The following is a 27,384-nucleotide window of genomic DNA, read 5'->3' as shown; positions in this document are numbered from 1 at the left end:
TGACAGCAGATGTGGTTATGGTGGCAAATCCCGAAACACACTGGCTAAACACTAGATCCCTTTGTTGTCTGAGGAGTTTGGATTTTTTAGTAGCTAATACAGCTCATGTGAATAGAAGAGAAGAGAAACACTGTTTTCAGACACAGAAAGCATAGCGTCGCCTCGTGTCATTTGTGCAAATTTAACAGCTGGATTATTTGTGTTTATTCACCCCAAACAGCCAGATGCACAGCTACAGCTAACACTGGGTGCACTGCGTGTGTCTGTGAAAGTTTTTTCTGTTCTCCCATTCTGCCATTCTTTCCCACTCCATTTAAATCCCTGGGTTATGCACAGACTTCCATTATTACACACTGATGTGTCTTGGCATCAATTTGCACCTTTCCAGACAAATTCGTGCACACTCTTGTCCTTGCAGTGACTTTAAAAGTGACTTAATTTTCTGTCTGAACACACATAAAGTAGGGGTGGGTGATATAAACGATATACAATAGAAACTATATAAATTTGGCCAATGATAGAGATTTTGACTATACCGCTCTATCGCTATAGTGCATGTTGATGATGTCATCAAGCTGCGCCTGTTTTGGTCGAAAGTATCGCAGCGGCTAAAACCATTATCATCTGCAAATTATGCCGACAGTCATAGCAAAGAAACTTTTGAAATATGGGTAAAGCCAAAAACTGCGCTTCCTCTACTTTCGTAACATTGATTCATTAATGTTGAATTCTCTTGCAGCTGCTCTATTCCCATGTTGTTGCAGTATATCAAATCAAATCACTTTTATTGTCACATCACATGTGCAGGTACATTGGTACAGTACATGTGAGTGAAATTCTTGTGTGCGAGCTTCACAAGCAACAGAGTTGAGCAAAATACAATAACGTAAACAAGCAAAATACAAGAATGGTTAAATCTGAAACTAATAAATATTATGTACAATATATAATAGTATATGCATTTCTGGATGTGTATACTAAATGTTTTTCTACATGTGTGTGTGTATACACATATTTTATAAATTAAATAGAGTAAACAATAAAATAAAATATATAAAATATACAGAGTTGAGACATGTGCAAAACAGTGGCATTACTGTACAGTATGGAGTGCATAATGTTGAAGTTCCAGTAGTGGAGGTGAGGTGTCTATGATGTGTTCAGCAGTCTGATGGCCTGGTGGAAGAAGCTGTCTCTCAGTCAGCTGGTTCGGGACCGGATGCTGCAGAACCTCCTTCCTGAGGGAAGTAGTCTGAACAGTTTATGGCTGGGGCGACTGGAGTCCTTGATGATCCTCCCCGCTTTCCTCAGGCAGCGCTTCCTGTAGATGTCTTGGAGGGAGGGAAGCTCACCTCCGGACCAGTAGCTTTGCACGCGTTCACCTTCCTGAAGCACTTCCGCACATCCTCCTCAGACACAGTGTGCGCACTGACGTCATCCGCGGTGCGCACACTGTCCGGTCTCATGGTGTTCGCTGTGTCGAATCTAGCGTAGAATATGTTTAGATCCTCACGCAGAGAGGCCGTGGTCTGCGGTGTGCTGGTTTTCCCTCTAAAGTCTGCGATCGTGATATTATTATATTAATTATATATTATATTAATCGTATATTAATAACTAATCTTGTATTGTGGATGAATGATCTCAGTTGTTCTCCTCACTGAAGTTTGGCCCGTGTATAGCATCCTGCTATACGATTGCATTTGTCCCTAACCACCAGAATCCCTCACGTTAACTTTTATCGAGTGGAAAAAAAGTTGGCGTTCATCCTCCAGCTTCACTGTGCTAATGTTATGCTAACATAGCTGTCTCGCTAGCAATCACGTAGCACAACATTATATACCAGGTAGTCCAACTTCAGTAACCCTGCAAACGCCACTGCTGTTTAGTTTTCTGTCTTCCTTTATGTCGGAAGTGGTAGCAGAGCTGTACGTTTTAATTAGTTTCAAAAATCTCTCAGTCAGAACATGGTATGTCATGTTTAGGTGGAAACTAGCGAGCTAACGTCCTTCTAACTCCTAACTTTAATAACTTCTGTTTTCATGGATGCCTGGATGTTAAACTTAATTGTTACACCTGGTATAGCAGCAACGCTGATGATTTTATTAAAGATTAAAGAATTTAGACCGTTTTTAACTCTCAGTGTTCGTTTGATTTTGGGACCTGAAGAAGACGGAGTTTTGGACCCAGATTACTCCGCGAAGCTCCTCACTAAGGCAGCCGTAATGCTCTGACAATCCATCAAGCAGTGCGGCTTACCAAAGTTGTACTAAAACATTTTTTAACAGATTTCTGCACGCCCAAATCGGTTCGAGGTCAGTAAGCACAACCAGAATTCATACAAAAGGTACACTCTCGATTTTTGAGAAAATTAAAGGATTTTAAGTGTGCTTTATAGTGTGGAAAATACGTTATACAGAAGAAAAGAATATACCGCAATATATATCGTTACCGCGCATGCTTCGAATTATATCGCGATATGAATTTTAGGCCATATCGCCCAGCCCTAACATAAAGTCTATTCCAGGAATACCGTCAGGATGAAAGTATTTGGTTATAATCAAAGTACTGGACAGTTGAAATGTTTGATGTGTGAACCATGCAGCCTTGTGAAAAGTTTCATGGCATAAAATTGTTTAGTTTTAATAGGTAATTCTGGACCAAAGTGGTGGACTGACAGAATGAGTTTCCATCAAAATCTGAACCACTCAAAGGGTACTCAGAGAACACCTGCAGACTATTAACCTTTTTCTAAACATTAGGAAAAATGACTGTCTTGCATCTTTGTAAAGAGCTTGACCTTACTGAATCAGTTTTATGTTCTTCTGAGACACTCTTATTTATCTGCTCATTCACTAAATTGCACAGTAGCTGCGTAGATTGGGGTGATAATTAAGTGTGATTATGTTGCTTTCTTTAACCCATTAAGACCGGATGTAGCACGAGTGCAGAAGGCACCTCGAGTCTTAATGAGGCAGAATGAAAGCACCGTTTGCAAGTTTTAAATAACATGTTTCTTGTCCATTCAGCATAAAAACCTTAATAATGTGAACATTAAAGTCCATTCTTGAATTTGTAAACAGGGCTTTCACAATGAAGAAAAGCACCTGATGGATTTATGTTAAAATGTTAAACTCCAGGTTTTTGAGTCATCTTTTTTATTTGTATTTTTTTTTTTTTGGTGCATGCTACCTTACTTCCTTCACTGAGAAAGGCCTTAGGATGTGATTGAAAGTCTAGAAGGCTCTAGAAATGAAATAAAACTTGTCTTTCTATATGCATAGATGAGGTCAGTAGCACAGTTATATTGAGTTCTTTAAGTTCTAAATTTGGCTATGCTAAAGGATGATGGAGACAGATTAAGGTCTTATTAAGGGGTAAGTGTTACAGAGTACAATCTGTGCTGCTGTTTTATAAAAAGTGCTGCAAAGGCATTTTCTGCAATAAGTCTTCATTGATATGCTATAAGAGTTGAAAGTGACAGCTCTGCATATGGCCTGGGTAATAGACCCAATATAGGCCTTGTAAAATATTGCATAATGTGAATATGTACTTGATCAGTTGATGAGGTAATATGAAATATAAGGAAAGTAAAACGCTCATTTATTTTACACCCCAATTTGTCAAAAACATTGATCAACATCTGGCTATGACACAGTGAAAGGAGATGAACAGTGTTTACATTTTCTGCATTAGCCACTGTGTTAGCTAAAGGTTTGCTATTATGTTTTCCTTCATTTTCTATCATAGATATGCTGTTATAATGGTGGAACGTTTATTTAACATGACCAAAGTTACAGACAATGAGTTGAGTGTATGCACAAGTAAATCAAACGACCCAAAAACTTCAGACTGCCCCAACCAATCAGTTTAAGGTTTTTCTACTCTTGTATGTAAGCCAGCAGTCCCACCCACCTGCTCTTTAAACGTTCTGCTTGCAGAGTTAAACCAATCAGAAAACTCAACTTAAGCTGACAACTCAGGTGCTGCCCCAAGGCTCAGTTTAAGATATTTAAAGACAAGTTTGAACCGTTGGAACCAGATATTTTCAGTCCCATTGCTGCAGGTGTACAAAATTTAAGCGGCAGACTCTGCCTTTGCAAACATTTGTGACAGAATGGGTAGTGTTAAAGAACACTAAGAATAAAGATCCCCTTTGGCTTAAAGTAATATTTAAACAAAGTATGCTTTAAACAGATGATGTGTAGTAAGCCTTAGAGATGCTTGTCTTCTTATAGAGCTGTTTCTCCTCCAGTTTTCTTAGTAAGTGTTGCTGCTGGAAGTTGCTTTGTATTTAGTTTTCAAAGACATAAAAGTCTTCTCACCCATCTCGAGGCAGTTTAGCCTCAAAATATGGCTGACCTGGGTAAACACTCTATCAGTCTCTGAGAATGGTAGAAAAACATACTCTTACTGCGTTCCACTGCGGGATCTTTTTTTCAGAGCGCCGAGCCGAGGGTATATAGCGCATACATTTCACACTTTGAATACTAAATTGAGAGCACTTAAATAAAATGACAGAGAGCAAATGTAGTGCACCGTACAATAAATAGTGCGCAATTTCAAACACAGTCATTCAAAAAATGTGATTTGTCCAAGTAGTCACCACGGAAACTACCTTTTGCTGCTGCACCACAATAACAGCCGCACTTCTTCTCTTTAAGATCCCGCAGATCAGCTACGCATCAACGGCCCCGGAGCTGAGTGATGACAGACGCTATGACTTTTTCTCTCGGGTGGTTCCGCCAGACTCGTTCCAGGCCCAGGCCATGGTGGACATTATCCTAGCGCTGAACTGGACTTACGTCTCCACCATCGCCTCGGAGGGCAGCTATGGAGAGAAGGGAGTGGAGGCTTTCACACAACTCTCCAAAGAAGCAGGTAAAGAAAGGTGACCCGTCCACAAAGTTAAGTTCTAATTATTTTCTGAAATGTGTATTTACAATTTTTAAAACGCACTTGCACTTGCACCCACCCAGAAGATGATTAGTTTTGCCTTTCCAATTCATTATAAAATCTGTTTTGGGTGGATGAATTATTGATCTGTTTGGCAACTTCTGCTTTCTCTCCCCAGCCAGTTGTGGAGTGTTACTAGAAATGTAGACAGAGAAACAGCTTGTAGAGAAGATGCCGCGTCACAGTAATGAGGAAAGCCCAAACACATCTTACTCTTATTTAAATGCAATCATTGAGTATTTTGCTGAAGCAGAAAGGGTATTGTTTGAAAATACATGTCTAACATGTTCACTTTATCCAAAAAGGAGAAAAGAGAATAGTCCGGAAACTGGTCATTTGGGAGAGTTTTGTTTTATATTCTGCCATTGTGGGTTTTTTTCTTTTTTTGTTGTTTGTTTTTTACCACTGGAAGTGAGATTGCACGAGTCTGAGCAAAGATGGTCTCTCTGAGTAGTCACCTCGAATCGCTCTGGTCTGTATGTAGCAGAGAGGTTTAAGATATTTAGTCTGCTTAGTAAATGGAGTCAAGCTTCTTGAACGTTTTTAGGCTGTTCTCACAAAAGCCATATAATTACAAAGAAAATTAATGGTCGATAAAGTTCCCTATTAGAAACAGCTTTGTTTGTTTTGTTCTGATTGTTTAAAGCCACGGTGATCCTTTTGCTGGGTAAACAGGTGATTATGTTTAGACTTGTGTCCAGAGAGGTTAGGATCTTACAGCAGAGCTTTGCATTCACACAGGTGAGGTGGTTTCTGGCTGTAACTGGGCTGAAAATTGTGCACACGCGTGACTCACCAGCTTTTTCCACATTGCTGCTGTTGTTGGCACATAGCGGTCTGTGTGAAACAGCGGTCGTTACTGTCGCCAGGAGATGCTCAGTTGGTATACAGTACAACGGGTCAACTAGCTTTATCAAAAAATTGAGTTTATTGTGCTGCGCTTTACAGGGTCTGCAGAGATTTTCTGCAGTTGCTACTGCAGTTTGTGTGTGAAATTAGGACAAGGGTACATTACTCCACATTTTCAATGCCCTGTGTATTCAAACAAACATACTGAATGATTGCAGAAAGATCTTAATGCACAAGAGGTAACAACAGCTGGGCTTTTTGTAGCTTCTCTGCCTTTTTCTCCTTTGTGCAAAGAAGATGGATGTCACCCAGGTCTGGGAAAAATTACCCTTCATCCATGATAGGACACAGCCATGCCACAGAAGTACTTTGCTGCTTCTCACCTCTATAGATCCCAGTCCATTTCCTGTAATTTTGAAGGGAGTGATCTCTGTCTCTTCTTCTAATAGACTAATGCGCAGAAACCTCTAAAATGAGCGAAGCTAATGATGTCCCACAGGCACCGATCAGAAGTCCAGCATGCATGAATATTTTATCTGTGTGCATTCATGTCCAGTGTGATCACTCATTAAAACTTTAAGAAGCTGTTTGTGCCTGAGTAATATGCATCGACAGATAGACGGGGCAGAGGCAGAAGTAAGAGAGAGAAAGTAGCCTGAATAGGAACAAATAGGAAAAAGACCTGATTTAAGACTCATTTTGGATATTAAATTTATCCTAAACAGTATCCTGAGATAAACACAGCTTCTTCCCACTAGTTTTCTCATTTCCTACTGATGTCTCCTATATTCTTATGCAAAGAGCAGTAAACACTGTGATATTATTATGACTCTCTAACAGCTACATAAGGGCTATGGAATTATAAGCCATTGTTGTTCAGTCACACTGTTGCAACTGAGCTCCAGTCGCTTTGCACTATTTTGTATTCATACACAAATGGGAATTATTCCCTATGACGGAAAGCTTCCAGTACCCAAGGCATCTTATCTTTAATAAACACATTAATTATGTAATAGCGTGAATGTACAGTCACAGAATTCATTCAGGGGCACCGGTTCTGCACCAGAACTAACCGCAAAGGTATTGAATTAAATAAGAATTATTCTAAATGGCTGACTATATTTCCTAAATAATCACCGGGTTCTTTATTTACCTCAACTTCAGGACGTAACAGGCTTTTGTTAGAGGCAGGCCTTAGTTTGTAATATCCTCCATTTCATCTCTATAAGTAATCATGATTAGGTACTAAGCCTCGTTCCAATCTTCTCCCACTTGCCCTGTTAAAGTTACTGCATTACACTCTTAATACTGTGGCGAGCAGTGACTCAGTCTTAAATTAAATCAACAGGATTGCCTGAGTTTATCTGTTAAACTTTTTATTTTACTTTAACAACAAGTAGAGCATCACTCTGATGCACAGATCTATAAACAATGGGCTGCCATCTTGGTTTTTTTTTTTTTAGAGCTAAAAGTGTTTATTTTTGGATGGTTAGAAAGCTGTATTTAAGGATGCATTGAACAGATACCTAGCATATAAAAAAAACTACAATGCTTTAATTTTAACTTAACAATAAAATTAACAAAATACTACATCACAGGCATCGTCAGTGGTCTTTTGGTACAATTAGCCACACAGCAAACAAGATTAGTCAGATAATTGTATTAAAAGTGCTCCAGACAACAGAGCTGAGCTGATGAGCAGCAGACAGCTAGCAGCTATAGCCGCCTGTTTTCCATCTGCCTGTCACTCAAAGCGGAAACGTCTCTAATAATGCATAACTTTGGGCTCTCATAAAATTTACTCTGGTGAGTTATTAAAAATGTACCCCCCGTACAGTTTTCATGAACAGGAAAATTAGCAGTGCCGACTAAAAGCATTTTTTGTAACAGGCTGTCGTGTGCACGTGGGAGTCTTTGGGGGCTGACTTGCATTTGGATCCAGCCTCAAGTGGCTATTTGAGGAACTATAGTCTCTGGCACTTCTGGGTTGGCTTCGCCTTTTAAGCCTGGAGGATCCCGCTTGCCCTCAACACATCAATGTGTGTCAAAACGAGGATGGTGATCAATCCAGCTACCAAATGCACTCGTGCTCTGCTAATTTCACACGGTGTTTAATGATGCACAGCATGAGCACATGAACTGTAAATATAATAGAAGAAAAAAAACTAACAATAGCAGAATATGCATAACATTGTAGCGTCCATGGAAAACCTTCATATTGCAAACCTGGATCCTCCCTGACACACTCCCTGAGGACACTGAAACGTAACACTTCCTGCAATTGTTTAATTTCTTAGCAGCCGTGTTGCGAAACATTTTCAGGCAGAGGGGATTGTTTCATTTCCTGGCCTGTATTAAGGGGCTATATTTATTTGTTTCTGTGATCCACACCCCCCCGGCCTTGATCGGAGATAACAAGTGGGTTTTATTTGAAGAAATACAGTTAGTTTTTTTTTTTGTTTTTAAGAGCTGCACAACAACTACAACAACAACAACAGCAGCATTGCTGGGTGGATATTGTTTCAGCATCCGTGCAAGTTGATCTGCGAGGCCTTGAGAAATTTCTTTGTGGCTGCCGTGTTTGGTTGCATTGAAATGTCAGATGCATTAGTAGGATTCTCGCTTCACCACTTCAAGGAGAACTATCTAGCGGACTAATGCAATATGGCTGCCCATTACCCCAAGCTGAGACTAGAGTGATGGCCAGCCTGTATTGATCTCTTCAATTTTTTCCTCTCCGTCTTTTTTTTTTGTTTCTTTTTTTTTTTTGTTCTACTTTCTCTCTCCTCTGCAGGCACTATCTTATTGTGCACCTTCATCCTGGCTTCAGGTGAAGTTGGCAGAGATAACTGTAGTTTGTACTTTCCTGTCTGTCTGGAGTCAAGCCAGAGCGATGGGTTTTAGTTTTCCCATTTGATAAAACGACTTGGATTTCAGGAAAACCTCCCACAAAGTATCACTGTGGAATTGATCGCAGTAAGTTGCCAGCACAATGAGTTTTACATCTAGTCTGAGTTGCGAGGGAGGAGAAATTGGCCTGTTAAGGACAGGACTCATATTTAGCAATAGCAGGAGACCGGGGATGAAACCGGTCATAAAATAGACCACAGTACTTTCGCAGGACTCTCTGACTTTGCCAAGTCCCAGACCAGCAGTGAAAAGGCACGCTGGATTAAGAAGGACACAAAGATGTAGCACGTGAATGTCAGCTGTTTGTCAGTCCATAGTGATTTACTCCCAAGTGTTCAGCCAGAGAGACTGGGGGGAAGAGGGCCTTCCTTTTGACTATCGAGGTGATAAATATAATTGCAGCATTATAGATCCCCTGGGGGTTCAGGTTTGGAGGGTGTTGAGTAGTCACGCGGGGGGTCGAATCCATCAAGAGCCTCTAATTTAAAGGGATTTATATTTCACCAAGCAAAATGGCAATGCTGGATTCCTCACCCTGCCGTGCATTTCCAGAACCGAGGGCAGTGAGGATGAATAATTGAAGCAGTTAATGCAGTGCATGACCTATGGCACTCAAACAGATAAGCGCAGAACTTCCAAGGGCCTGATGAATTTAGCCATCATTATCATTAAGCTGACTTTAACATATTAATCATAGTTGGAGCAGAGGGTACAGGTTCATGGTGTATATAGTCTTATTATGCTGTCGTTGGATCATAGGTAAACGAATAAGTGAATAAGGTAAAGCTTTCAATGTCACAAACCAATTCACCTCACTTTGACTTCAAGAAATTTCGAGTCTTTTGATATATTTTTGAAAAATCCACTTCCTGTCCTCACTCACCGACTGTAAACGACAGCTTAAAAGACCCCCATCTCTATCTCTAGTCCTCTTTCTTGAATTGACTTCAATTAGTTGTAATAAGACACTTTCTTCTCTCAGAACTTGACATTTATCTGTCTCACATCACACAGACACACGCTCTCCTCTCGCTTAAATCTTCTCTTTGAGTCGAGGACTCTTTCAAGTCCACACGGCTTCCTGTGACAGGTGAAAACGGCCCGACCCAACGCACAGTACTGTGGAACCACCGATACAACGCTTGCTGTTTCATCGCGCCCGCCTTCCAAACTAACTGACTGACCATCTCACTAACTGACAGATGAGGGTTTCTGCAGCCATTCAATAATTTAGCCACTGTTGCACAACTACCAGCCTGCAGCCTTTAGGGTGGTTTCAAGCCTGCAGCACATTCACTTCTGGTGCTCTTTATTTCTGAAAATGGGATCTGCCCCAAATGCTTCTTTATCTTAATCAGTGGCTCCTGTGGTATCTGTCTGTATAATTGACTGTTGTGACCTATAGTACATTGCTGTTGAAGACTGTTAAACCATCATGACTCTTTACACAAGCCCCCAGGTTTCTTTTTTCTTTATTTTTATAATGGAGATAATGGATTTTCAGCAGATGTATGTTCTGTTTTCTTTTGTTTTTTCCCCCTCCCTGCAGTCACTATATGTATCCATGTACCTGCAGCCACACTGCAACTGGGAACTAAGAGCTGCAGCTAATATGAATTTAACCAAATCAGTCACTACACAGAGCTAGAGCTTCCTGAGGAGAAAAAAAAGGAAAGAAAGATAACAAATACAGTGTCATACTGTAGATTCAGGCTGAAATGATCTGAAATCTCTCTGCTGAAACAAAGCTTTAAATGCCGTTCCTTTGAGACCAACAGCGCTGGCTAGTCTGCACAAATGACATCAAGCACGTTTCACTTTAACAGGATACAACAAACCCTTAAGCAACAACCAGTACATTGGCAGTGTCTCCATGTTTAAGTTTAGTCCATGCAGGGAGGATAACAGCAGCTATCCCAGAGGTCTTTTGGCACATACTCGATTATTTCTTATATCAAGAAAAAAAATCCACAATTTTTTGCTTGCTGATACTAGAAAAATGGAGAGTAAAGAGGAGGTTTAGCTGTTGTCATTTTCTTATCTTCTGCCGTCAGAAATTGCCACAGTAAACCTTGACTGGAGACGTGGAGACGTGTGATCTCCCAGCGAAAAGCTGTTTATATTAAAGTAATGAGGCTGAAGAGAGTGGCAATTAAGAGATTCCTTCCACCTCTCTAACTATGCAGAGAAACTCAAACTAAAAGGTTATTCGGACTATTAAAATGCTTGAGTGGGAATAATTTTAATTGTTTCGGTAGACGTTTGCTGTTCACCGGGGGACAAAAGCTGCTGCTTCAGTCTAGGGCCACAGTGGTTAAGATGTTCTCTGGCACAGGCGATCATATTATCTGTTTATCCAAAGTGCTTAAGAGGTTATCTTATCCTCCACACCTGTAATTACCACACCAGAGTAGGCCAAAAATCTTATTTATTTATTTTTAAAGCTATAGTTTTGCTTCTCTACTCAATAACTGGCTGATGAATAAAAGAAAGCAATATCTAGTCATGTGCTAAAAGGCAGTTCTGATGATATACTGTGCCAAATAAAGTATTTAGCAACTGCTGTATTTAGTTAGTCTCTAAAGCAATCAGCGCCCTCCATCCAGTACAAACTCATTAGTGATGACCCGTCGGAGAGTGATTTATTGTCTGTATTAATATGCTCTCTGTTTGTTATTGCCAGCTGTGCTATCTGATTGGTTCAGGTTCCAGTAAGAGTTGTTTGATAATGACTTTAAATGAAAAATCAATGACAAGCTGCTGGATTTTCCCAAATCCATAATATAAAATCTGTAGCTTTATGTCCCTGTTGGTGTGGATTATTGGATTTGTTATAGCTGATATGTTTATAATTCCCTCACTCTGAGACTGATGCTCGGTTAGAAGGCGCAGTGTGAGCTTCATATTGCATACTATTGTGGTTTGCAGATTATAGTGAAATGTTACTGTGGGCACAGTAAGAATATACATAATCTAGACTGTGTAGCACGCGTGACAGCTTCATTAAAATCAGCAGAGTCTTCAGCTCTGTTTTCATAGATTTTCATAGAGGATAAGAAAACAAAGCAAATATTTTGACCTTGGGCTTTTTCTGTGTGTTTGTGCGCATACATTTCTGTGTAAGAGCGGGTGAATGGGTGAGATCATCCCAGAGGCCTTATCATTTCTTACTTCTCTCCCATTAAAAAGGTGGAATCTGCATCGCCCAGTCTGTAAAAATTCCACACAACCCCAAGCTGGAAGATTACGACAAAACCATCCAACAACTGCTGGAAACGCAGCACTCGCGGGCAGTCATCATCTTTGCCAGCGAAGAAGACATACGGTGAGCAGCGCCGCACATTCTGGCTTCATCCATGTCTGTTCAGGCATGCTGATGATTTGCCATGTCGAGGTCTTTAATCTCTAAGTAGCAGCTCCCGAAGAAAGGCTAGAGGCACAGATTTACCATGTGCACGGGCTGTGTCTGCAACACAAACATACCTGTAACAACACAAACACAAGCATGCCTCTGAGGAGAAGTGGGAATACAGATCACAACAAAGCAACAGAGATATTGTTTCATTTACAATGCCCCATGGGTAGTGTTTACGTAAAGAAACACAGAATCAAACATTTACTGTGGTAACTGCAAATTCAGCTCAAACGACTAAAAAGTGGATGTGAAAGTGAAGGAAAAAGGAAAACAGACAGGAAAAATGTCTGTTTTCTTTAAGTAACAGATAAACACGTACCCACAAAACAGCTGTCGTCTCAGGTTTAATGAGATAAACCGGAGAACTGTGCATGAGATGGCTGTAATGTCCAAACAGCTTCTTAAAGCTGGCTGACGCTCTGTGTAATAGATATTAGATTGCACATGCCTTTTTTGCTTTCTCCTAATAAACATGAATGTTCTTGCAGGGGAGTTCTCAATGCCACCAAGAGAGCCAATCAGGTGGGCCATTTCCTGTGGATTGGATCTGACAGCTGGGGGTCCAAAAGCAGCCCGATCAACCAGTTTGAGGATGTAGCAGTGGGAGCAATCACTATACTGCCGAAACGCTCGTCCATTAAAGGTGGGCACACAGATATTCACATTACAGTCTGGGTGTTTTTCCCCCCTGCTTGATTAATTTGTTCATCAGTTCAAAGTCAACAATGCTAAAAACAAGAAAGTACTATATCAATCTAAATACTGTGAATACAATGCTGTCATTGTTACCTGTTGAGTTTATGACGCATAAATTTGCCAACAGTTGCTCATTTACACAGCAAGCCAATATAAGAAAACAATGGTGTTCACAGGAAGCCTTTATTTTTGGTTATCAAATAAATTTCAATTCATTCATTAGTTTAGGATTGGAATAAGTACTTTCAGCTTCACCCTTATTTTAAAGTGCTCACCAGGAGACGGTGGATTCATGCATTTGATTTTAAACACTTAATCCTCAAATTTTTCAGTTTTATAATAAAAGGATGGATCCATTCTGAAATCTATAAACAAAGACGTTTATATGAGTAAACCACAAACAGAACTCATCATCCTAGCTTCTCAAAAATGACAATAATCAGTCTTCATTTATCAGAACATTTAGAAAAGAAACTAGCAACCAAACTCTGCAGCCAGATGGTAGATACATTAGGTCTCGAGTAGTTCAAATAGGTTTTCCAAATTGGTCTGCTTTTGAATGTGATATGTTTGTGAGATATTCTAACGACACTCTATGCCAACCTTTAATACTTGGTTCTTTCTCACTAATCTACTTCAGTAAGAGGTTCTTCCTTTCAGAATAATACAGTACAATCCTCTCTTTCTCATTGGGATGAATCTACCAGGGAGACCTAAAATAATAGACTTTGGTCCATCTCCATTTTCAGCCCAGTATATATTCTGTCTGATAATACATTAGAATGGTGTTTTTGCAGCTTATGACATGACCAAAGGCCAATTTCTCTCTTGCATTTCAGGCACATTGGTGAAAAATTGGGGAGGAAATTATGTCTACAGTTGGGAGATATATGCATTCTGTATAACATATTGAACTGTACTGCTCTGGCACTATTACACACTGAAATTGATTTAGCATATCCATATATATATTCTCATTCACTATCATTGATTGTGACAGAAAGAGCCCCTTTCCCATTTATCCATAAGGTCTTGGAAAACTAAAGGTGGCGGAGCCTGCACATTTATACTTGTAGCTGTTTGAAGCAATAGCTTCACAACAGGGCGTATTTCAGGATTTCCAGTTAAGGTTGTGCTGTGCAATATGTAATGTGTTATTTGTTGATGGTGAAAGAAATCCTTTCTGAGGTTACTGTTTGACAACCTCCCATTTTACAGGGGTTTACACTAGCTTGTCACCCTCCCCCCAGTTTGTGTCTGTTCTCAGTCTTGAATCTGGGATCTTTTACATGTGAGGCATACATGTTGACTGCTATATTACGGAGTAAATGATTATGGTTTGGCAGATTAAAAATATGCATTAGTTACTGACTGAAACATTCTGAAACACATACAGCACTTAACACATTTATTGGACCCCCTGTCGTAAAAACAAGAAAACACAAATATTTTAGAACTCTGTCAAAAACACTAAAAATTCTATTATTATATATTTGGCAAAAAATAAAGCCAAATTTGAGCCGGCACACTGGACTTCTCTGAGACATCAGAAATTAATCAAGCATAACATTCAAAGCTAATTTTTCTATTCAGGAATGGAAGTAAATAACTGTAATTTGGCAACCTAATCAAAACATAATGTGATTTACAATTTTTTTTACAGAGTTTTTGTTAAACAGGAAATTTGAAAATGAATGAATAACAACAATAATTATATTTCAGCTTTAAAAATATAATTTTGATTAAAGAGCTTGCACATGCTGCAAGATTAACCATCACAGAAACATGAAAAAATGATTTTGGTAATTACCAGTACTGTTAATTTAGGACAACTGTGGTGTAAATCCTACATTTAATGGTGGTCCAATAATTTTTTTTATTGTTTTAGCACAGTGTATTATACATATTCATATAACATATACATATTCTTTGTGCCATTTAACCAGGTCGTACATTTTCCCCCACTTTCCTGTCTCATCTTTGCTGTTCTGTCACATAAAGGTGAAACCTTATTAAGTTCAGATGGTGCATATTGCCTTTTTCTAGGATCATGGCTCTAACCAAAGGTTGGTTCAGTGTTCAATCACTAGTTGCTAACGGCTGCACGAGTACTCCCGGGTGCCTCACGGGTAGTGTATTGTTGTTTTTAATGAAAATGAATTCATCTTCAAAGGCAAAAGTCAATATTGAAAATGATAAAACCCAAGTAATGAGCTGAAAAGATCTTAAAATGCTCCAGAATCATAGTTCTTTGTTGTTTCATCAAAGTGAACGATCGCTTTTACGTTTAACCGTCGTGTCATCCAGCAGGTTGGACTGCAGTGAAAAAAGTATGCTGTAGAAATCCTGTAACATCATTGAACATATACTGATCAAAAATCTGCAATCTTCAAAGACTATTAAGAACAAGGACATATTTTTATTTACTTTCTTTCTACCCACTTCACCTCCCTCTGCATCATGTATTTCTGCTTCAGCAAACAATTTCCTACATCTCTCTGAATGACTTTTGACATCCTGCAGAGAACCAGCGTGTCCTTGTTCCCATCTTTGGCTGTGGATTGCACAAGACCAAACTAAAGTCAGTTAGAATAAAATGACTTATTTTTTCTTTTCTCAAACACAGAAATAAGTGACTGTAAACTTTTTCATCTCTGGAAGTCATCACAGGTATTAAAATTATTACAGAAGCACTGCCTCGTTATCAAAAGCGACGCTTAATGGTGGTTTTGAGAAAAACCTTAATAGTACACAATTCTTTTTTTGGACTATTTTAACATTTTATATCATTAATGTCTAAATGAAATGTCATTAACGACTCTGTTATTCTTTAAAACTGCAGTTTGAAGAAGTCTGCCCTGAAGAAAATGGAAGCGAACAAGGAAATTATATAGCTTCATTTGCCAGGACATGCAAAATTTACCACAGAAATATTCACAGCATGTGCCATCTATTTTAAGTTCTGTTCAGTGTCACAGGCCTAATAACCACTCATCATTACAATTGAGGAAATTTGAAAGGCTGGGTTTTATGAAGCTTTCCTTAATTAGGGGAGGTCTAGCCAGGACAAATGTACACTCTGGAGGCAGTGAGAAAATTATTAATCCACCATGCATTATTGATGGTCTTTGAAAGGAAAATCAGCTGAGTCATTCAGCTCTGATTAGCCATTATTACCTTTACCCACAACTCAGCCAATGGGACTGGATAACAAAGAGTGGATACACAGTGACATTAAAATGGGGAATTCAGACTCTCCTCCAGTCATTTGGGATGCTATAAAATATATCAGACGACATCAGCCTGTCGGCCAAATATGCTGACATTTAACAGTGGCAATGACTGATATTTATCTGTGGCTTTGCATCAATTTGATTTTAAATGTTCGAATGTGGCATTATGAAGAATTAAAAGACTGAAACAGTGAAAAGCAATATTTTTGGAATGACAATTTCTGGATTTTTCTGGCACAAAAGGGGAAATAACATCCATCCATCTATTTTCTTCCACTTATCCAATGCAGGGTCACAGTGGCGCTGTAGGTTATCGCAGCTGCGACTGAGCGACAGGCGAGGTACAAGTCACCAGTCTATCGCAGGGGAAATGACAACAAAAGCAAAACTAAGGACGTGACTATGGCCATTAGAGATTATCCAGATTGTTATTTTAAACATAGATATCAGCTCAGAATTCCAGAACTGGTTCAACCCCATTGTAGATAGAGCTGTTTGCTCAGAAACAAAAGTAAAAAATGACTGCACCATGGTGCTTGCGGGGGAGTTTTGTCCCAGCTCGCTTCGCTGACCCACATTGGGTGGTAAAGTTTCACAGAAAAGAGAAAAAAATCACCACACAGGCTCTCTTTTTTTGTTTGCAGCAGGTTATTTCTCATAAAGATGATTCTTCATACAGGCACCAAAGCCCTGCTGAAATATGTGTTAAGTTAATATATCACGCCTTCAATCCATCTCCGTTGTAATGGATTTTATGAAGTGAAGAAAACCTGCTCAGCACCTACAGCTCCTCGTAGCTCGAGGAAGCGGGTTTTGGCATCACTTACTATCCCTGCGTTATTTATTCCGCATCCTGGTTTTTAATTAGTGTAATTTCCTAGATGAAAGAAGTGATTAAAGTTCCACGGGGCTTGAGAGGAAGAGGAACCACTAAAGTCAAATTTTGATGAAGTAGTGTTGTTCCTACACCTAGCAACCAGCACTACTGCACCACCACCACCGAGCTTAAAGTTTCAGTACATTTCCTCTAGCCCTGAATTGGTTGGTAATTGGTCCGGAACTGAGCCATTCTCCTCTTTCCTCTCTTCCAGGGTTTGATGAATACTTTACTGCACTCACCCTCGAGAACAATCGCAGGAATGTCTGGTTTGCCGAGTTTTGGGAGGAAAACTTCAACTGCAAGCTGCTGAGCGCCTCAAAGAAAGAGGATACCAGCCGAAAATGCACAGGTACGCGCGCCAATTATGAGCATCTCTGCAGTACACTAAAAAGGTGATGCGTAGTTTCACTCTCCCACGTCAGCGCCCAGTTGATTCGAACTTGACCTTTTGCTTGCACTTGAAGCTGCAGGTAAACGATTAGGGTTTAGGTTGTTTTTTTTTAGTCTGCTGTGTATCCAGAAAGTCTAACACCAGGTGTTTCTATCCAGCGGGTGCAGGACAGGCAGAGTTTATTATTAGAAAAATAATGCACCACGTGTCTTTCTACAGTTGCAGACTGTCTCCTCTTGTGGCTAATGTCCTGTAACTCTTTAATCCCATATTCCCTCAATTCCCCCCTTAACACAGTCACCTTGGCAGCTCAGCACAGTAACTGAGCCAGAGACTAATTTATTTAGCTTGGAAAGTGACAGAAAACTATGTCTTCTGCTTTAGTACTAGTAGTATTAATGAAAGGCTTGTTTCTTACAGTGATGCATGCTCATTTTACCTAAACTTGCCTGCCAACGGCGTGACAGGCATTGCACTGCATCTATTATCCATGTGGATGATGCCTGTGATGTGGGATGCTCTATTAATCTTGCTTGCATACGTGATGATGGTAATAGCAGCGTGACACAAATTACTGTTTCCTGAAGGATTTTGTTCCCTTTATAATCGCCTGTTTGGTGTCTTTTATCATGTGTCAGAGACAATACTCTTCCACTTAGTGAGCCCCACAAAAGCTCTGTAAAATGACTGTAAATGCCTTTTATGTTTTCTTCAGTTCCCCTGAAAATGGCTGTACAAATGCCTATATATTGGCTCTTTTCAAACTGCAAGCCGAGTTGATATTTATGAATATTAAATACTAACAACAGGCTTTTTTTCCCTGCAAAGACTGTCCATTGAGCAGCTTGTACCGAGCTCAGAAAATCAAAAAGGTCATGTGTGGGCAGAAATGTATGTTCTTAGAAATGGGCTAGAATGTCAGCGCAGATCGCTTTTGAGCTTCGTTATTTTATTGAAATATTCTGCATTCTTTACATACTTATGCTGTATTGCCAATTATCATCACTGAGGTCTCCTGTGAGCAGCTATAACTGAGGAGGAAATCATCGTTCAGTCTCCTTTTTGATGGTGCAGGTTTTTTTTAATTTATTTTTTTGTTAAGTAGGAGTGTGAATATTTCGATTATGATGATAATGATGATGATGATTATCATCATTAAAAGGAGATGTAGTATTTTTGTTGTTATAATTTCCATAATTTCACCCTTTGAAATACAATTGAGTTTGCAACAACAACAAAAATCCTGTCGAGCTTGTACGTTACATATTCAGTCGGTGTATCGGCAGCAGGACGAGGCAGAACCTTTACAGCAGCCTGCAGTGAAAGGGCAGTCCACCGGGGGAGGGGGGTATCAAAGGGCGGGGGCCCCTGTAGAAGAGTCTAAAGTTCATGATCTTCATCACCTTTCCGATGGGACAAATGAGGTCAATTATTAGGCGCTTATTACTTTCTAATGCACTGCAGTAATTAAATGTATTTGCTGTATTTGTCATAAACACTTTCTCATGATCCAGCTTCCACGTGGGAATTAAATGTGTTTTCTTATTTCCTGAGCCACATTGTCGCTTTAGGTGCAATTCCTTCAGAATCAAAACTGAAGTAAGAACAACAAACGGCAAATTGAGGAATGAAAAAAGGAACTGGAGATGACAGGGAGAGCTGCAGGAATGTAACGTCTAATGGTTCATAATGCATTTGGCTCTTAGTCTTCGTCTTCGTCTTCCTCCCTCAGGCCAGGAGCGCATCGGGATCGACTCCAAGTATGAGCAGGAAGGCAAAGTGCAGTTTGTGATTGACGCAGTGTACGCCATGGCCCACGCTCTCCACAAGATGCACCGGGACTTATGTCCTGATCATCCTGGCGTTTGTCCGCGGTTGGAGGCAGCAGAGGGAAAAACTCTGCTGAGCTACATACGCAACACCAGCTTTAACGGTGAGTGACACCCTGTAAAAGTTCGGATGTTTACAGGCGGCGCGGGTAAGACAAACAAACTTAATTATGGTATTGCTTAAGTGTTTAGAATTTTGGACTGCATTTAAAGCTTGTACGCCTGAGAGTAAACCATGTCAAAATTCAATTATCAGCTACTTATCAACATTGCAGCTGTTGTCTTACTTAACAGCACGAGCGGTTTCTGTCCAGCATCTTTCAAGCTCTCTTTTTGAGCGAGTGGATAATAGAATCAGCTGAAAGAGAAGCTGTGCAAACATTTATTCATTAATGGATTAATCATCTTTGAGCATATTGTGGTTTTAAAAAGCCAGGTTCCTCTCAGTGTGTGTCTTTTTTTTTTTTTGTTATGGTTTTGTGGATTACTGCTGGGCCATGAGGAGAGACTATATAAAGTTTCTGGTAGATAACAAAGCAAAAGCAGGGTCTGCATTGTTCACTTTACAGGTGCTGGTAGGTTTTGGACAAAAACAAAGAAGCTTCCTCTTTTTTCACTCTTTATTCCAACCAACTGTCCAGCTACATTCTCACTTTAAAAGTTGTGACACATGAATTTCAGGCAGTGTTGGGAGAATCAAGTCTGATTAGTTTTGGTTTGATGAGGGGACCTGTCTGGATAGAGAAGGCAGGAGACAAAACACATGGATTATTGCATATTTATCAGTACTGTTCGCACCAGAGTGCAATTAGATAGTTCACTGACTTTATCCAAGGAAACTCAAGACTATTTAGTATCCTATCTGACTCAGTTGGACATTTGCATTTCCAGCATACAGCCAGTATTGAGAAAGCAGTGCATGTGTTAAAGTGGTTATAAAGACAAAAAATAATGTTGGTATTTTATTAGAACTTGTAGCAATAAGAAGACTAATCATATTTAAAATATGAGTGTCAGACTGTTCCTTTAATTAACACTTAATTCCTGAGTATTTTAGTTGCTTTGTGTGCACATCATGTGAGTTAGAAAGAAAAAAACTAACTTAATGGCCATAAAAGCCATTTCAGGCTACCTCCTCTGTTTTTATGTGTCAGATATGTAACATTTTGCATTGATATGATACTTGATGGGCCTACCTGTGCTTGAATAACTACATTATTCATCCCTGTGCAGAAATCAGAGGATCCTTAACAATTAATGCCGAACGGCTTTTAATGACAGCTGTTCTAAAATGCAGAGAGCAAAGGAAGAAGAGAGACTGGGAGACGAATTTAAAACATAGAAACCTTTGTCATTACAAATCTGCTGGCATGCATGTCAGCCTGTGATCATTAAAGGCTCTTTTGAAGTACACGGTGTCTTCACAAAATGTTCTAGATAAGATTCGGCTAGCTTTTAGATCCTAGTGATTCAAGCACGGCTATAATCTTCTCTCAAAACTTTAGAAGTGGACCCAGATAAAAATGACACTTTCCTTAAGTAGTATGACAAAATCCTGCAGTGTAGTATATGTAGGAATAGTGTACCTCTGGCTACGTTACTCAGAAGGCACATTGTACTAAGGATTTACCTGAGATTGCAGTATTTCCTTTCCTTTTCTTTTTTTTTTTAGGAAGGGCATATCCTCTCCTGTGGATTGTAGGTTCAATTCCACAGGCTATCTAGCTTGTGAGGGGGTTCTCTCAGGGTACTCAGGCTTCCTCCCACAGCCCAGAGGCATGGTAGCTTATTTAGTGAATCGAAATTGGCCGGGTGTGAATATGAGCTGGTAACCCGTTCAGGGTGTACCCCACCCTTCACCTCACGACAGGCACCAGCACCCCCAGGACCCTAAACTGATAAGCATACGAAAATGGATAGATAGATGTATGGATGGATGAAGACCCAGTCTTTTAAACATGTATCTTATAACTGAAAATTAACAGGAACATTTGATTCATTTATTTAAAAGCATGACTCAAACAGTAATATGCGCATATTATTTTACTGCAACATTAAAGTAGATGAAAGTTTCACAAGTCTTTTTTCTTTCAGATGAATGCATTCATTACTCTAAAACAGAGATCAACCCTCTGATTTTCCTTGAACCTGCAGCGCATATTTACTGCTGTTATTAATTCACGTGCAGCTCCAGGAATTTGAACAATTAAATTTCTAGCGTGGTAATCAGACTAAATTTCCATTTCATTTCATTATTCGCTCAGAGATCCTGTTGTTCGTGTTAGTTCTATCTATTCAAATAAGGTTGTTTGTTCAGTCACATCCCATCCCCCCAATGTCATTTTCAGTCAAAACAGAAGGCGTGTGTTAGGGAAGAGTTAACAGTTTTCACAACAATCCCATAATTATGCAGTGTTTTGTTATTTAAGTAGTAATACACCGAGCAACACAGTTCTTTCTTTTTTTTCTTTCCCACAGAGCTCTGATTTTCTTTGCTTTTTTATCCAGTGCATTTCAGTTCAATTCAGGTTTATTTATGTAGCCCCAAATCACATCAGCTGTCACGTCAGGGTGTGAGTTAAAGACTCTATCTTGTAGAAAACCATATCAATTAAGAAATATAAGAAAGCACTTATAGGTATATTGGGGATATCGGGAAGAAAAAACTACCTTTTAACAGGAAGAAGCCTCTGGCAGAACCAGGGTCAGGGAGGGGCAGCCATCTGCTGTGGCCGGTTGAGGGGGGAGGGAAAGACAAGAGGAAAGAAAAAGAGAGCATAGAGAGAGAGAGAGGACAAAACACTAACTAAGGTAGAGCGAAGACAAACATTTAATGACACACTGCAATCATCCAGGCAACAACAGACCAAACTAAATTGCTTTAAAAATTTGTTATTGCAAATACGCATTCATCAAAACTTTGAGAACCAGTTTTAATGAATGAGTGCCAATTTTGGGAGGCAGCATTTGACTGAGGGCTGCACAGGAAAAAGGGAATCGTCAAACAGTTTTTGTTAGCATTTGAAATGCGTCTATTCAGAGGATGGGTTTTTATTTTCTGCTTCTTTATAGTTTTTTAACCATCAGTGAAATGGCTGTTGCAGTTTTCAATACCGGTTGTATTTGTCAGTGTTAGGACGATTGAGTGTGCTATAGCTGCTGTATCAGAAGAAATTAGTCCTGTCCTGCATTGCTTTATAAAAGTATGACATAAACAGTGGGTGAATAAAGTAGTATGGTCACCAAAAGGACCAACTCTGACCTGTAGGCGTCACGTAAAGAATCTTTTCTGTAAATAATTTTTGCAAAACGATGAAATGCAAAAATTCAACTCGTAGGATATCACCAAGCTCACTGTTGTCACTGAAAACATGCGATTTTTACAAACTTTTAATGTTTCTAAGAAAATCTATTACATATATTTCAGGTACTAAAGGACTAGTATTAATTGCAGATGTATGTATGTTTGGTGCTATAGTGAGTATTTACAGCAGCAGGCTGGTGTATATAAGATCAAGGCTCTTCATAATGAAGCAACATATTCAGTGCATTAAAAATAGACTTTGGTAAACACTGAGGAACTGAAAAAAATGCAAGGCTCTGGCTGCAGAAGTTGATTTCAGTATGAAAGCTGTGATTTCAGATAATACTTTTTATTAAATCAGTGCTTTATTTTCTTCATATTTCTTGACATTGAAAATTAAATTATATCAGTAGAAATATTAAGGGTAATATGTGATATTATGCACTAAAATTATCTTGATGCATTAAAAGTATGTATATTTGAGACTTGGTTGACAATAAGCATTGCAGTGATGAAATTTAACAAGGTTAATTACACCATATAAATACTTCTATACTAAAAAAGTGTGAAACCAAACTTGTGTTATTGAGCTAAAGGCTAAAGAGCCGCCTGCCTTTCTTTAACACTGTCGCTATGGCAGCAGTGCAGAGTTCCAGCAGGCAGGAAGCCCTCTGAGTTTAAGGTGGAACTAAAGCAGCAGACTATATGCAAACGACAGAGCAATATAAATATTTCAAGAAGGCCTTAACCAAGTGCAGATTCATGCACTGGATTGACAAGCTGTTGCCCAACCTCGATAACCATCTGGATTCATGCTGCTGACTTTTCTGTCATTTGGCCTTAGAAAACATTTCATTTTGGTAATGACAAATAAAGAAGTTCATGTGAACCAAAAATAAGATTTTCCATTTTCAGTCTCCACAGCCTCTTCCTGCCTTGTTGTATCTCACACCTTTTTATAACTGGTTGTTCTGTTGGTGCTCTGTCAGGCGTATCTCGCTGCCCCTTATTGCATTTAGACTGGAACCATGCACATTATCCTGTGTGTGTGTGCCGCTGCTAACGCGTGTTTGAGAGCCAAGGAGTGTAAACCTCCTTTGTTGATCTCCCCACCGTGCTGGAGTCACAGAGCTGAAGAATGAGAGGCAGAAGGAAAAAAAAAAGAGGAGAGAATAATGATGCGAGAGAAACACAGCAGTGGATCCCTAGTCCACCCACACTGCTCTGCACCGCACAGCAGCAGTACACTTTTGTCATGTCTTAGTTCAGAGCCACATGCAAATGCATAAATCTTTCATCATAGACAGCATTCTCGCTTAGGATTCTACACAAAGCATTTTGTTCCCTTGAAAATATCAGGCAATAGAATATAAAAATGAATTTCTAATGTCCTTTTATCTGCGCACACAGAAACGCCACTTAATTATTTGCTCTGAAGCCGAAACTGAGCGCCAAGTGCCCAATCATGCGTGTGACTTTACTGAATGACTGTGTGTTTGCGCACGCTATATATTTTTGCTGGGGCGTGCAATAAGAATGTTAACCCTGTGACAGCTTTTGCTCACTGGTGTCAATACCTTGTCAACATCTTTATACACTGTGTCAACAAGTCTACTCTCTGTTTGGTGGAAGCCGAAGTGACAGGATGGTGACTGCCGCCCACCCGGTTTGGGTTTGGTTTTCATATCGACAGAGTTTTCAGTACGCCTTTGACAATACACTTGAATTAATTCTGAACACCCGTCCCACTTCATTTTCTGTGCTGACACACAGATGCCTATGAATTAGTGTTCTACTTTTAAATTGAAACATCAGTGGGTCAAATGGCTCCACTGCTGCTATTTCTGTAGTGGTAATGTGGAATATATGGTGCTGTCACTTTGCATAACCGCAAAATGGGAGAGATTCGTGTCTCTGCATCGACACTGTAAGGGCCACAAACTTTCATTTGTAATACACAATCGTGTCACAAAGTCAAAAAGAAAATTTGGGTGCTTGTTCACAGTATTTTATTTAAAAAGCTGGTTATTTTGTTCTCTGAAATTGGATTTTCTCTCGCCTCGTCTGCCTTTCTTGTTTAACAAGAGACTTTTAGCCTGAAACTTTTGTAGAGTGTTCAATGACAAATGTCCTTGGAAAAAAAAATTAACTGGAGGGAGATGAAATTCCCTTCTGGCTGAAAACTAAGGAGAAGGTGCGGTGGCCTTCCATCCAAAAGCCACAAGCTCTGTTCTAGTTACAAAAAACAACATGTTCCCAAAGTGTTGTGGACATATGCTCGTGGTCCATTCTCTTCACTTATTATAGCCAGAGCTATTAAAGTACTTAATTCCCATGCCAAGTGTCATCAGGCTCCCCCTGTCCCATTTCAAAAATGGTATCGCCATCCGTGCATGTGAACCACTGTATGCTTTGCCAAGGTGAACAGACTTGTGAAATACAGCAGTTTTTTTTCATTCCCTCCTGCATTGTGAGGTGGTAGAAATGACCTCATCAACAATGCAGACCTCATGTATGAAATAAAGTACAACCTTTATTCTGCTAATGTCATTCAGCGCTCCCTGCTGTAAAGGAGAACTCACGTTGACTGGCATTTGCATTAAAATGTGCACACATTAACACGTGTACCAGTGTTAAAATAACTGACAGGCTCGAGAGCCTGCAGAAGTTCAAATAAGGAAAACCTTAGATATTTAAATGTTTCAGATGTCCACAGTCATCTGGAAGCTAATTAGTGAAATCTTCAGGGCACCGCTTAAGCCTGGATGCTGCACACTGAGAGCGGATGGGGACTGGAAGATGCTTTGGCTGACCTGTTTGTCCTCCTTACGTCCCCAGTTGTTGACCAGAGTGTGACTGAAATGCAGCACTACTTTTAATCTGCGGAGGTGTGCGCTGTTTTTAAGGAGCAGCAGCCAGTTCTTGATATTAGAGTTGAGAGTCCACATGACTAACCATGTTTTAAATGTGAGAATATATTCTGCCAGTGGGCATTGTGCAGGCGTGATGATGAATAGGAAGCAGGTAAGAAAGTGTTATAGTGGTCAGTAGGGAGCTTAGTAGCTTTCTAGACTTTTTTTGTCTGTTATTATCACAAAGGTTCAAGATATGCGTCTTTGTTTTTGGAGGTTTATATTTGGAGAAAGGCACACAGACTCCTTTGCTTTGTCCTTGTAGGCCACCAAGGAGTCGGGAGAAACGAGGTAAAGGGTTTTTTGTTTTTTGTTTTTCCACACCAACGTCTAACACTTTTTCTTTTCTTTTTTTGCATCTTCTCTCTTGCTCTGCTCTGCACAGGCAGTGCCGGCACCTCTGTTGTGTTTAACAAGAATGGCGATGCTCCAGGACGCTATGACCTGTTCCAGTTCCAGATGACCAACTCCTCTACCCCAGAGTATAAAGTGGTAGGGCAGTGGGTGGAGAACCTCCAGCTCAGGGTATGATGATTTACAGCCGCTGATGAAACAGACAAGAGGCATGCGTTTGCAAATGTTGGCATGCATGATGATAAGGGATATGTGTGTGCCGATTCTACAGCACGAGGACTTTGTGTTTTCCAAAATTGAAATCTCTCAAGGTGTGCATTTTTTTGCATCTCAACTATGGAAACAAATCAGGTGCAGACATTTTTACTTCCACTCTGATTGATGTATTTCAGGTGGAGAAAATGAGCGTTTGCAATTTAACATGCAAAATAAAGTGTTTGCTTTACCCAGCAGACAATATTTCATCATTTTCAGGTCTTATATTTTCCTCCAGCAACAAATAGAGAAACGCACACACATTTCAACTGATGTGTTGCTCTCCAATGTAAGCCAAATGTTAAACATATTCCAAAGTCCTACACAAAGTTACTTTAGACTTTATAACCATAATTGAAACTTGGTTCTGTTAAAAGTTATCAAATATCCTGAAAGCTGCTTTTTTAATAGGAAAGAAAAAATATGCAGGGAAACCAGACTATTTTAAATCTAGTGCATGAAAAGGGATAAAAGGATTTTAGTTGGTCACATTTAGTATGTTATTAAAAAGATCTGATATGTTTCCACCAGTGAAAGAATGTTTGGGCAAGACTAATACATCAGAAGCAACACGATTTGGGAGTTCAATATTAAAAAAGAAGGAAGGAAATAAAAAGAAAACCAGCTAGCTGAGCTCTCACTGATGTTGCATATCATTATTCTTTCACTGCATCTTCTGGAGGACTGAGGGTGTACAGTGGAAGCTAACTTATGTCAGTCTGTATACTCTGTGTTGTGGCAGCAGAGAGCTACCAAAGATGTCGCTGGAAGGTGACACCTGAAATACACACCTTCCGTGTTCCCACTGCAGCTCGCTAGCTTTCCTGCACTACACGATGAAAGTCTATGATCACATTTTATCAGATGAAATGAAAGTACAAGTTAAACCGTATGACGGCTCTGGGTGCGTTACAGGGAAAGGGAAGGATATTAATCTAAAAATATGTGGATGTGTGAGTTGTTTGACATTTTTGGCACATCCAAATGAAAGCTGAACCCATGGAATAGCAACATGGATTTTGCATTTGGAACTTAAATTCACCTACTGTCTAATATAGGGTTTAGGTGCAAAGCTGGAGGCTGCAGCTGCTTTTTTAAGTGCAGGGAGTTGGTTTCATGCCACTGTAATAGATCTCACTGTCACAACACGAGAAATGGGCTCAGGTGATTCATGTGGGCAATAAAGAAACTGATGAGTTCTTATTTTTTCAAGGCAAACATGGCTCGACATTTACCATATGATAGGATGAAACCTGAGCTGAAATTTCTTTGTAACTCAGATTAGGAAAAAAAGAAAAGAAAAAAAAAGCATGACATTTACATACCGATGAGTCAACATTTGCATAATGGTTCTCGGGGATGACAAGAATTAAACTAAACCAAATGCATTTGATAGAACAGGT

The 27,384-nt window shown here is 39.7% G+C and overlaps 1 protein-coding gene across 1 annotated transcript in view; it reads left to right on the top strand.

Annotated features, from left to right (window-relative positions):
- The window catches only part of LOC102306442 (metabotropic glutamate receptor 7), a 74,237-nt gene that overhangs the window by 24,663 nt on the left and 22,190 nt on the right, over positions 1 to 27,384 (top strand). Inside the window, exons 3-8 of the mRNA XM_005931792.3 lie at positions 4,662 to 4,878; positions 11,902 to 12,037; positions 12,616 to 12,770; positions 17,148 to 17,285; positions 19,060 to 19,260; positions 25,758 to 25,897. Coding sequence (XP_005931854.1) covers positions 4,662 to 4,878; positions 11,902 to 12,037; positions 12,616 to 12,770; positions 17,148 to 17,285; positions 19,060 to 19,260; positions 25,758 to 25,897 — 987 coding nt within the window. The remainder of the gene's footprint in view (positions 1 to 4,661; positions 4,879 to 11,901; positions 12,038 to 12,615; positions 12,771 to 17,147; positions 17,286 to 19,059; positions 19,261 to 25,757; positions 25,898 to 27,384) is intronic.

Source organism: Haplochromis burtoni, unplaced genomic scaffold (assembly GCF_018398535.1).
Source record: "Haplochromis burtoni strain Fernald_Lab_line unplaced genomic scaffold, NCSU_Asbu1 Contig_146, whole genome shotgun sequence".
In the NCBI taxonomy this organism is placed as follows: domain Eukaryota; kingdom Metazoa; phylum Chordata; class Actinopteri; order Cichliformes; family Cichlidae; genus Haplochromis; species Haplochromis burtoni.
Note: the sequence above shows the minus strand (reverse complement) of the source record. Positions and strands in the feature narration are given on the sequence as shown.